The sequence below is a fragment of the Protomyctophum parallelum genome (genome assembly GCF_964188405.1).
Source record: "Protomyctophum parallelum genome assembly, chromosome: 17".
Lineage (NCBI taxonomy): Eukaryota > Metazoa > Chordata > Actinopteri > Myctophiformes > Myctophidae > Protomyctophum > Protomyctophum parallelum.
Window position 1 is genome coordinate 47,114,949 of NC_139719.1, and position 11,613 is coordinate 47,126,561.

The 11,613-nt window shown below is 43.1% G+C and overlaps 2 protein-coding genes across 2 annotated transcripts in view; both read right to left on the minus strand.

The window, feature by feature from the left end:
* Positions 1–4,060: 4,060 nt before the first annotated feature.
* On the minus strand, positions 4,061–7,500 carry LOC310874020 (apoptosis-associated speck-like protein containing a CARD). Its single transcript, XM_083786681.1, has 5 exons — positions 7,426–7,500; positions 6,578–6,656; positions 6,187–6,228; positions 4,617–4,871; positions 4,061–4,183 (listed from the first exon to the last, which is right to left on the minus strand). The coding sequence occupies exons 2-5, from the start codon at positions 6,588–6,590 to the stop codon at positions 4,164–4,166; spliced, it is 330 nt and encodes a 109-aa protein (XP_083642807.1). The 5' UTR covers positions 6,591–6,656; positions 7,426–7,500; the 3' UTR covers positions 4,061–4,163.
* LOC310874818 (uncharacterized protein) overlaps positions 6,914–11,613 on the minus strand; it is a gene marked incomplete at its 3' end in the record, with an annotated part of 14,263 nt that continues 9,563 nt past the window's right edge. Inside the window, exons 9-13 of the mRNA XM_083787685.1 lie at positions 10,603–10,731; positions 8,585–8,720; positions 7,788–7,855; positions 7,426–7,493; positions 6,914–6,941 (exon numbers count right to left, since the gene is read on the minus strand). Of these exons, the coding sequence (XP_083643811.1) occupies positions 6,914–6,941; positions 7,426–7,493; positions 7,788–7,855; positions 8,585–8,720; positions 10,603–10,731 (429 nt within the window). The remainder of the gene's footprint in view (positions 6,942–7,425; positions 7,494–7,787; positions 7,856–8,584; positions 8,721–10,602; positions 10,732–11,613) is intronic.

Genomic DNA, 11,613 nt, shown 5'->3' on the forward strand with positions numbered 1-11,613 from the left:
AGTAGAATGCATAGTTATACATTATTATCGTTAAAAACACCTGTAGAATGCATAGTTATATAATTATTATCGTTATTATTATTTTGTTATTATTTTGAAAACTCACCGGAAAACGGAAGTGCGTTCGCATAAATTGACTAAACATCGACTTGACGGACTGACTCACTGTAAAACACTGTTGTACGGAAGAAGTATAGTTCTACCTCTGTCAGTAAAATTCCACCACCAGATGGCGTTAATACCCACTTTTCCATGCATTCTGCAACACACGCAGCTCAAAGCACTGGTTCCATATTTACGGCTCTAGCAGTGATTCTCAACCCGTTTCATTTCAAGGACCCCCGGTTTTACATGCGTTAATCTACGGACCCCCATTTAATGGCATTTATATCTCTGATACCCCCATTTACATTGTAACATCAAGGTTCATTTAACTAGTGTACAAATGGAACCAAATGGACCCGTCTGATTGATTGATTGATTGTTAGTTAGATTAATTCATTGACAGATTGCAGAATTACAGTAGCCTACATTTCAAGCACAACTCATGGCAATTACATTATAGTGATATATAGTTATGTATAGTGATATATAGCACTATATATCACTATATATATCACTATAATCACTATATCACTATATATATCACTATATATCACTATACATCACTATATATCACTATATATCACTATATATATCACTATACATCACTATATATCACTATACATCACTATATATCACTATATATATCACTATATATAGTGATACACGCTCTGCAGACAGACAGAAGGATGCAAAGGATCAATTTATGTAACTTAGATAGCACTTATATATGTATAGACTTAGATAGCATTTTATACAGACTTATAGCATTTTATACAGACTTAAAGCACTTTATAGTATATAGTTGCATTATAGGCCTAGAGATATTCCACTGTTATGTTCTTAGCTTACGCAACCCTAACCCTAACCCATGATAACTCTGGATTCTCTCTTTTTATACTCAGATCACATAAATGACCATATGTCTTACGTCATCATTTAGAGCTAGTCATACATATACACACCATGTACTCTGGTCCCAGCAGATCAGGCACAATTTGCTAGTTTATTTTACTGATTATGTATATAGTATACGTATGACTAGCTCTAAATGATGACGTAAGACATATATGGTCATTTATGTGATCTGGTCCCAGCAAACCAGGCACAGATTTGCTGTTTTATTGGCATACGCATAAAATGGCGGGTTGCTGTCGCGATGAACGATGACCGGGCAAAATTATTACTTGCGCGCTCTGCTTGGACTGGACTGAACCCAACACAGAGTAAATAAGGTGAGTTCTCTTCTAGATAGTTCCACTGATCCTGGACTCTGAAACCAACACAGAGTAAATAAGGTGAGTTCTCTCCTAGATAGTTACACTGATCCTGGACTCTGAACCCAACACAGAGTAAACAAAACATACTCTCCCCCCATGCCTTCGGCCTGGTGGAGACAAATAAGGTGAGTTCTCTCCTAGATAGTTACACTGATCCTGGACTCTGAGTCTGAACCCAACACAGAGTAAATAAGGTGAGTTCTCTTCTAGATAGTTCCACTGATCCTGGACTGAACCCAACACAGAGTAAATAAGGCGGTTGAATGGAGCGATGTTCTCATCATTAACACAAAAAAGACAGAAGAGATCATTTTTGGTGCACCACTATAGGCTAGAGACACACAGATCCCACGTCACTATTCAGCTGTAAACTTTTTTTTTTTAAATATATTTTTTATCCCACGATTTTGTAACCCATTTTTCACTGCTGTGTCAATCATTTAATGTGATCCTGGGCTCTACACACCCTCCACCAACCTAGTCCCCATATATGGGGGACATGGGGAGAGCAACGGACTTGAACTCATGCTTCCTTCATGCCTGAGTGTCCAAGTTGCTCCTTTACACCTGACAGGGGGGAGTTCCCCTGGTTGGACGTAGCGCGTGGAAGGAACACGTTATTCCAACCGGTTCCTTTCCCCTCCATCAGGCGCCCCGGCTGGCCAGGGGGAGGCAGTATAGAGACCACTTCCTTTCCCCTCCATCAGGCGCCCCGGCTGACCAGGGGGAGGCAGTTTAGAGACCAGGATTACTGCAGACGCTCTTAATCCAGAGCGATTTACATTAAGCAAGAACGGGGAAAAAAAGCATGGGAATACATCACATAAAAAGCATTTATCACAAAACATGCGTAAGCTAATAAAGTAACAGTGGAATATCTATATAATGAAACTATACATATATACTATACTCTGCCCTTATGTTTCTATGTAGGTAACTATATTTTATTTATTCATTTTGTCCTGTGTTATGTCAAGTAGTAGTATTGAAAAAGCGTTGTATAGCCTATATATATTTTTGTTCAATTATTTTTTAAAGTGGCATCTGTATTTATTAACATACTTTACTGTAAGTATGGGGAAAAATCATTAACATGGTGAAACACATATTGATGACATCATCAAGATGTTAATGATCTTTTTTCAGATCTCCAGTTTTAGGAAACAGCTCTAAGGTATATTAATATATAATAATAATAATAATAATAATAATAATAACAGCTTTAAGGTATATTATATTATATATATTATGTAACAACAGCTCATATGGTATAATAATGACAGTAAAATGTTGAAAATTAGTGGAATGTCCCTTTAATAATCACGCTAAAACATGTATCTGAAAACATTAGGCCTATAGGGTAGAAATAAAGCCACATATCAGTAAACTGGTACAGCTGGCCGACTATCTGACTTGTAAACAAACACTCCATGCGTCCTGCGTGTAGCATAGCTACCATCCCTAGAGAACGTCCCATCGCCTGAAGGGATGCAACGCTCTGATTGGTTCAGAAACTTCAGAGCCAGCGTTTCATGTTTAAATCGGCTGAAACTTCAAAATACAGACAGACAGGGCTAGGGAGAAGCCATAGGCTTGTAGGCCCTACCCCTGGAGGGCCCTACCACTGGAGGGCTCTACCACTGGAGGGGCTCTACCACTGGAGGGCTCTACCACTGGAGGGCTCTACCACTGGAGGGCCCTACCACTGGAGGGCACTACCACTGGAGGGCCCTACCCCTGGAGGGCTCTACCACTGGAGGGCCCTACCACTGGAGGGCCCTACCCCTGGAGGGCTCTACCACTGGAGGGCCCTACCACTGGAGGGCCCTACCACTGGAGGGCTCTACCACTGGAGGGCCGATCTAGACTCCATTGCCTTGTGCAGCCCTGCTCTCTGTCCGCATGGAACCCGCCACCTACAAATGTAACTACCGCCACAAATAATTGATAAATAAACTCCTCCTAAACAATCTTCATCTGATGCAGAATAGACAACGCTCCAACTGATGTTCACAAGGGCTCTTTATTTACCCCACCGTGAAAAACTATAAATGAAACCACACAAACAAAACAACTTTTAACACAATGATTTATAAACACCGTGGATGTATATGACATGTCATTTTTGACAGTCACGCTGTATTTCCTTTTTCCATATTAATGAAATCCACATGTCACACAAACATACACGATGCAATGCAATATAACTGTACAAACAAAATAACAGGTAACACAATTGCATGATGGTAACCATGGCAACGAATGGTGTCTGTTTCCTGTTTCTGCACAAGGATGGCGAGTGTATTTCCAAACAGTTTTTTATACCCAGGACCCTAATCAAGGGAACTTGATTCAGCTGGAGGGGCACATCCTGACGAGGGAACCTCCCGAGAGCACTTCAAGTCAAGGGACTGGTTTCAGAAAGGGCCTATCAGTTCAGTTCACTATCAGTTCAGTTCAGTTCACTATCAGTTCAGTTCACTATCAGTTCAGTTCACTATCAGTTCAGTTCACTATTAGTTCAGTTCACTATCAGTTCAGTTCACTATCAGTTCAGTTCACTATCAGTTCAGTTCACTATTAGTTCAGTTCACTATCAGTTCAGTTCACTATCAGTTCAGTTCAGTTCACTATCAGCCTCTCTCTGGGAGATGAAGCAGCAGGATTATCTGCCCTGGTCGTCTTCAGGAAGGATTATCTGCCCTGGTCGTCTTCTGGAAGGATTATCTGCCCTGGTCGTCTTCTGGAAGGATTATCTGCCCTGGTCGTCTTCAGGAAGGATTATCTGCCCTGGTCTTCTTCTGGAATTTGAAAAACAAACAGAAACTTAAAAGCATGTCCGTCACACAGCACTCAGAAAGACTGAACAGAAAGAGGATGTGAAGTAGTTAGTTCTTAAAGCATGTCGGTCACACAGCACTCAGAAAGACTGAACAGAAAGAGGATGTGAAGTAGTTAGTTCTTAAAGCATGTCCGTCACACAGCACTCAGAAAGACTGAACAGAAAGAGGATGTGAAGTAGTTAGTTCTTAAAGCATGTCGGTCACACAGCACTCAGAAAGACTGAACAGAAAGAGGATGTGAAGTAGTTAGTTCTTAAAGCATGTCCGTCACACAGCACTCAGAAAGACTGAACAGAAAGAGGATGTGAAGTAGTTAGTTCTTAAAGCATGTCCGTCACACAGCACTCAGAAAGACTGAACTGAAAGAGGATGTGAAGTAGTTAGTTCTTACCCAGATCTTCAAGGAGACACAGTTCGTGCTTTTGCAGGGCGTCGTAAAATGCCGACGTTGCTTTTCTTCCTTTTTTGCTTATAATCTCAAGCAAAATTCTCATTTGTTCTTGACTGGTCTTGGCTGCCCTGATGTTGTTGCATGCCTCATTTCCCAGGATGCGGTTTCCAAAGAGGTCGTCCACGATGCTCGGGACCTCTGTGACGCGCTGGATCAGGGCACTCCAGTTCTGCTTCACGAAGTTCATTTTCATCTCTGTCAACATACAAATAAGTCACACTATTACTCTGTGATGTGTGTCTTCTATCCTCAGAAATACAAAGCACTTCCAGGCACCGATGGTTGAGAGAACTAATGCATCAAACGTTAATTATCTCATTGTCCATTTGATTGTTCTGTAGTTTTAGGTTTTATTTCAGTCAAACGCTGTGCAGGAGGATGCTAAACGATGCTAAACGATGCTAAACGATGCTAAACGATGCTAACCGATGCTAAACGATGCTAAACGATGCTAAACGCTGTGCAGGAGGATGCTAAACGATGCTAACCGATGCTAAACGATGCTAAACGCTGTGCAGGAGGATGCTAAACGATGCTAAACGATGCTAAACGATGCTAACCGATGCTAAACGCTGTGCAGAAGGATGCTAAACGATGCTAACCGATGCTAAACGATGTGCAGAAGGATGCTAAACGATGCTAACCGATGCTAAACGATGCTAAACGCTGTGCAGGAGGATGCTAACCGATGCTAAACGATGCTAACCGATGCTAAACGATGCTAAACGATGCTAAACGCTGTGCAGGAGGATGCTAAACGATGCTAACCGATGCTAACCGATGCTAAACGATGCTAAACGATGCTAAACACTGTGCAGAAGGATGCTAAACGATGCTAACCGATGCTAAACGATGTGCAGGAGGATGCTAAACGATGCTAACCGATGCTAAACGATGCTAAACGCTGTGCAGGAGGATGCTAAACGATGCTAACCGATGCTAAACGATGCTAACCGATGCTAAACGCTGTACAGGAGGATGCTAAACGATGCTAACCGATGCTAAACGATGCTAACCGATGCTAAACGATGCTAAACGCTGTGCAGGAGGATGCTAAACGATGCTAACCGATGCTAAACGATGCTAAACGCTGTGCAGGAGGATGCTAAACGATGCTAACCGATGCTAAACGATGCTAAACGCTGTGCAGGAGGATGCTAAACGATGCTAACCGATGCTAAACGATGCTAAACGCTGTGCAAGAGGATGCTAAACGCTGTGCAGGAGGATGCTAAATGCACACCAGTCTTTGTAGCAACTATCATACCCTGAAGAAACATTGGTCTTATATTCTCTGCGTCCTATCCTATATTATCCTATATTAATCGGCACTTTTGCTATGAGTGTGTGTGGCCACGTTTTTGTCTTTCTAAGACTTTACATTTAGTTTATTTCAGAGTCAAACATAAAGGTCAGAAGGTCAAACATAAAGGTCAGAAGGTCAAACATAAAGGTCAGAAGGTCAAACATAAAGGTCAGAAGGTCAAACATAAAGGTCAGAAGGTCCTACCTGTTGTCTGGCTAACCGGAGGTTCTTTCACAGCTGATGCACCTGAGAGAGAAAAGTACAATCAGTTGATAAGATATACAGTAACAGAAATGACTTTCATGTTCACCATGTGAAGAAAACCAGCAGCTTCTAAAGCCACAAGCTGCATCACACACTAAACACACTACACACTACACACTAGACACAACGTTCAATAAACTGATTCACTACATTACATCACACACTAGACACAACGTTCAATGAACTGATTCACTACATTACATCAGGGAACAATCTGAAAATATGACTAAATTCAATGTCTTCAGTTGACAACTTAATTCAGTACATTGAGTATGCTAAACACAAATGCTGTAATAATAGTTTGAATGACATTATAAAAAAGGAGACTAACCTGCAACCGGCATTGCAACTTCATTAGTGAATCCAGCAGAGGGGCTCGGCTTTGCTGCTGTTTCACTGGACACTTCACTCTGTATGGAGGCAGAGATACATGAACACATTACTGATGTTTCACTGGACACTTCACTCTGTATGGAGGCAGAGATACATGAACACATTAATGATGTTTCACTGGACACTTCACTCTGTATGGAGGCAGAGATACATGAACACATTACTGATGTTTCACTGGACACTTCACTCTGTATGGAGGCAGAGATACATGAACACATTACTGCTGTTTCACTGGACACTTCACTCTGTATGGAGGCAGAGATACATGAACACATTACTGCTGTTTCACTGGACACTTCACTCTGTATGGAGGCAGAGATACATGAACACATTACTGATGTTTCACTGGACACTGTTATGTGTTATGTTTAGATGTTCATTATCGTGAGAACGAGCAACTTTTCAGGACTAGTAAGCCTGCAGTTTCTATTAGCTTGGATTCCCCATCGATGATGTCACTGGAATACGGTTTCTGAACTGCCCACTAGCCCTCCTATGTGACACAGACCGAGTAGGAAAACATTGCGCCATTTTTTCATGATTATTAGTGAGGACCTATTATATGAAGATAGGTTGAAAAGTGGTGAAGTGGTCCTTTAAACTTTAAGCCCTTTTAATTCACAGTAAAGTTTGATGTGAAATTGATTGGATGTTTCGATGTACAGTATCTGTCACATCTTGAGTCTAAAAGTCCAATCAACATGATCTTCTATTATTATTAATATTATTATTATTATCATCTTCATTCAGCTCGGTTACTTCTGGAATGTCGACACTCATATTTACCTGAACATGACGTGAGTCAGCCTCTGCGATTGGTTCTGACTGAGGATGAGGATGTTCTTGAAGAGACACTGTAGTCAGACAACAATACAGTTACATTACACTGTAGTCTGACCTACAGACAACAATACAGTTACATTACACTGTAGTCTGACCTACAGACAACAATACAGTTACATTACACTGTAGTCTGGCCTACAGACAACAATACAGTTACATTACACTGTATTCTGACCTACAGACAACAATACAGTTACATTACACTGTAGTCTGGCCTACAGACAACAATACAGTTACAATACACTGTTCGTTCTTCTGATATCACACGTATCAAAGTAACCGTAATGAATCCTGTGCTTACATGCATTGCTTTTTCTCCACAGAATCCAATCAAGCAGTCTTTGACCAAAGGTTGGCTTGTTCTCCAGGTCACCTGACAGCAGAACAAAAGATGGGTGACATCATTCAGACACAAACACTGACAATGACATCATTCCATAAACACTGACAATGACATCATTCAGACACAAACACTGATGATGACATCATTCCATAAACACTGACAGTGATATTCAAGTAGACCAGGGGTGCCCAGAAGGTAGATCTACCCGTAGATCACAAAGTCTTATAGTATGTAACGCCATGCAGTGCTGCTGTTTTCAGCAATGGGATAATACTTATAGTATGTAACGCCATGCAGTGCTGCTGTTTTCAGCATTGGGATAATACTTATAGTATTTAACGCCATGCAGTGCTGCCGTTTTCAGCATTGGGATAATACTTTTTTGGGTGAGTAGATCTTGTTGAGCTGGACATTGTGAAAGTAGCTCTCAAGACAAAAAGGTGTTGGCACCCCCTGAAGTAGACGGTCAGCGGAACTACCAGGATCTATAGAAATATATATATAGGGGAATAGAAATATTCCATTCCACTTCTGTCTTTTTTTGTGTGTGTGGGGGGGGGGGGGGGGGGGACTCCAACAGAGGGGGGGGGGGGGGGTACATTAACACTCAAAAATACCCAAAAGGAATAGCAAAAATAATAAAAAGGGGGGGGAAAGCCCTTGCGGTCTTGTTTCCATTCAGGCGCTTCATGGACGATGGATGATGTGAACAATGACAACAAGATTCAATATCATCATAAAAAATAAAACATCCTTTACCTTGCTGAATGTTGGCGGACCAGCTCATGTCGTCGGCGCCTCTCTCAGTGACGTGGAGTTTGAAGGGAAGAGGCTGCGTGAAGCAGGCCTCAAAGTAGCCTTTGAACACCGACGCTTTCAGCGTGAAGGGCAGGTTCTGCACGGACACCATGATCATACATTCACAGGGTTAAAACCTCATGTTTCTATGTCAGTGGTTCTCACAGGGTTAAACCTCATGTTTCTATATCAGTGGTTCTCACAGGGTTAAAACCTCATGTTTCTATGTCAGTGGTTCTCACAGGGTTAAACCTCATGTTTCTATATCAGTGGTTCTCACAGGGTTAAACCTCATGTTTCTATGTCAGTGGTTCTCACAGGGTTAAACCCTATGTTTCTATATCAGTGGTTCTCACAGGGTTAAACCTCATGTTTCTATGTCAGTGGTTCTCACAGGGTTAAACCTCATGTTTCTATGTCAGTGGTTCTCACAGGGTTAAACCTCATGTTTCTATATCAGTGGTTCTCACAGGGTTAAACCTCATGTTTCTATGTCAGTGGTTCTCACAGGGTTAAACCCTATGTTTCTATATCAGTGGTTCTCACAGGGTTAAACCTCATGTTTCTATGTCAGTGGTTCTCACAGGGTTAAACCTCATGTTTCTATGTCAGTGGTTCTCACAGGGTTAAACCTCATGTTTCTATATCAGTGGTTCTCACAGGGTTAAAACCTCATGTTTCTATGTCAGTGGTTCTCACAGGGTTAAAACTCATGTTTCTATATCAGTGGTTCTCACAGGGTTAAAACCTCATGTTTCTATGTCAGTGGTTCTCACAGGGTTAAACCTCATGTTTCTATATCAGTGGTTCTCAGAGGGTTAAACCTCATGTTTCTGTGTCAGTGGATCTCACAGGGTTAAAACTCATGTTTCTATGTCAGTGGTTCTCACATGGTTAAACCTCATGTTTCTATGTCAGTGGTTCTCACATGGTTAAACCTCATGTTTCAATGTCAGTGGTTCTCACAGGGTTTAACACCTCATGTTTCTATGTCAGTGGTTCTCACAGGGTTAAAACCTCATGTTTCTATGTCAGTGGTTCTCACAGGGTTAAAACCTCATGTTTCTATGTCAGTGGTTCTTACAGGGTTAAACCTCATGTTTCTATGTCAGTGGTTCTCACAGGGTTAAAACCTCATGTTTCTATGTCAGTGGTTCTCACAGGGTTAAAACCTCATGTTTCTATGTCAGTGGTTCTCACAGGGTTAAACTTCATGTTTCTATGTCAGTGGTTCTCACAGGGTTAAACCTCATGTTTCTGTGTCAGTGGTTCTCACAGGGTTAAACCTCATGTTTCTATGTCAGTGGTTCTCACAGGGTTAAAACCTCATGTTTCTATGTCAGTGGTTCTTACAGGGTTAAACCTCATGTTTCTATGTCAGTGGTTCTTACAGGGTTAAACCTCATGTTTCTATGTCAGTGGTTCTCACAGGGTTAAAACCTCATGTTTCTATGTCAGTGGTTCTCACAGGGTTAAAACCTCATGTTTCTATGTCAGTGGTTCTCACAGGGTTAAACTTCATGTTTCTATGTCAGTGGTTCTCACAGGGTTAAACCTCATGTTTCTGTGTCAGTGGATCTCACAGGGTTAAACCTCATGTTTCTGTGTCAGTGGTTCTCACAGGGTTAAACCTCATGTTTCTATGTCAGTGGTTCTCACAGGGTTAAACCTCATGTTTCTATGTCAGTGGTTCTCACAGGGTTAAAACCTCATGTTTCTATGTGTCAGTGGTTCTCAATATTTCATGTCAAGGACCCCAAAAATGATATGTAACAAGCCGCCGACCACCATCTGAAAATATTTTCGGATTTTTCGAAAATAGCAGATTTACAAGCTCGTATCGCGGCACCAACAGCTAAAGGATAACATGATGCTTAATGTACATGCATTAATGTGTTCACATGTATTATGCCAAACTGCACCAATAAAACAACTCCCGTGCATAATGATGAGCTGAATGAGCATCAAGACAAACTCACCTTAGGGTGAATCTCCCCTCCTGGCTCACTCAGGAGCTGGTACGTCCCCGGTACCAGCCAGCAGTTGGTATTCTTGTAAACTCTAGAGAAATATCCTCCTCTCTCCGACTCCAACTCCCGCTTGATGTCCTGTATGCCACGCACGCGCACACACACACACACACATGCACACACACGCGCAACGGGTGGTCATTCCATCGTCCACAGCTCATGTGAGGTGACCACCGCTCCGGTGGTGAGGTGACCACCGCTCCGGTGGTGAGGTGACCACCGCTCCGGTGGTGAGGTGACCACCGCTCCGGTGGTGAGGCCACCACCGCTCCGGTGGTGAGGTGACCACCGCTCCGGTGGAGAGGTGACCACCGCTCCGGTGGTGAGGTGACCACCGCTCCGGTGGTGAGGCCACCACCGCTCCGGTGGAGAGGTGACCACCGCTCCGGTGGTGAGGTGACCACCGCTCCGGTGGTGAGGCCACCACCGCTCCGGTGGTGAGGTGACCACCGCTCCGGTGGTGAGGCCACCACCGCTCCGGTGGTGAGGTGACCACCGCTCCGGTGGTGAGGTGACCACCGCTCCGGTGGTGAGGTGACCACCGCTCCGGTGGTGAGGCCACCACCGCTCCGGTGGTGGCCTCACCACCGCTCCGGTGGTGAGGTGACCACCGCTCCGGTGGTGAGGTGACCACCGCTCCGGTGGTGAGGTGACCACCGCTCCGGTGGTGAGGTGACCGCCGTAAAGTAGCCAAGCATCCTACTAGCCTACATGATGGCAGGAAGAGAGGGGTCGGAATAGAGCACCGAAGTCCTGACGTAACTCGCTCATCCCGACCATTCCCCTGGTTCTAAAGTCCTGACGTAACTCGCTCATCCCTTCCATTCCCCTGGTTCTAAAGTCCTGACGTAACTCGCTCATCCCTTCGATTCCCCTGGTTCGCGGAAGTAATTTCTCTATGGAGAATAACATGGGGTGATCTTAATATCGTCTACTATAAGCGTTGTGGTCCAAAAATAA

Coding starts and splice junctions, on each gene's coding strand:
- LOC310874020 (XM_083786681.1), bottom strand. Junction 4,872..6,186: donor TCCGGTTAGCCAGACAACAG/GTAGGACCTTCT, acceptor GTATGTTGACAG/AGATGAAAATGAACTTCGTG. Junction 4,184..4,616: donor GTGTCTCCTTGAAGATCTGG/GTAAGAACTAAC, acceptor TTCAAATTCCAG/AAGAAGACCAGGGCAGATAA.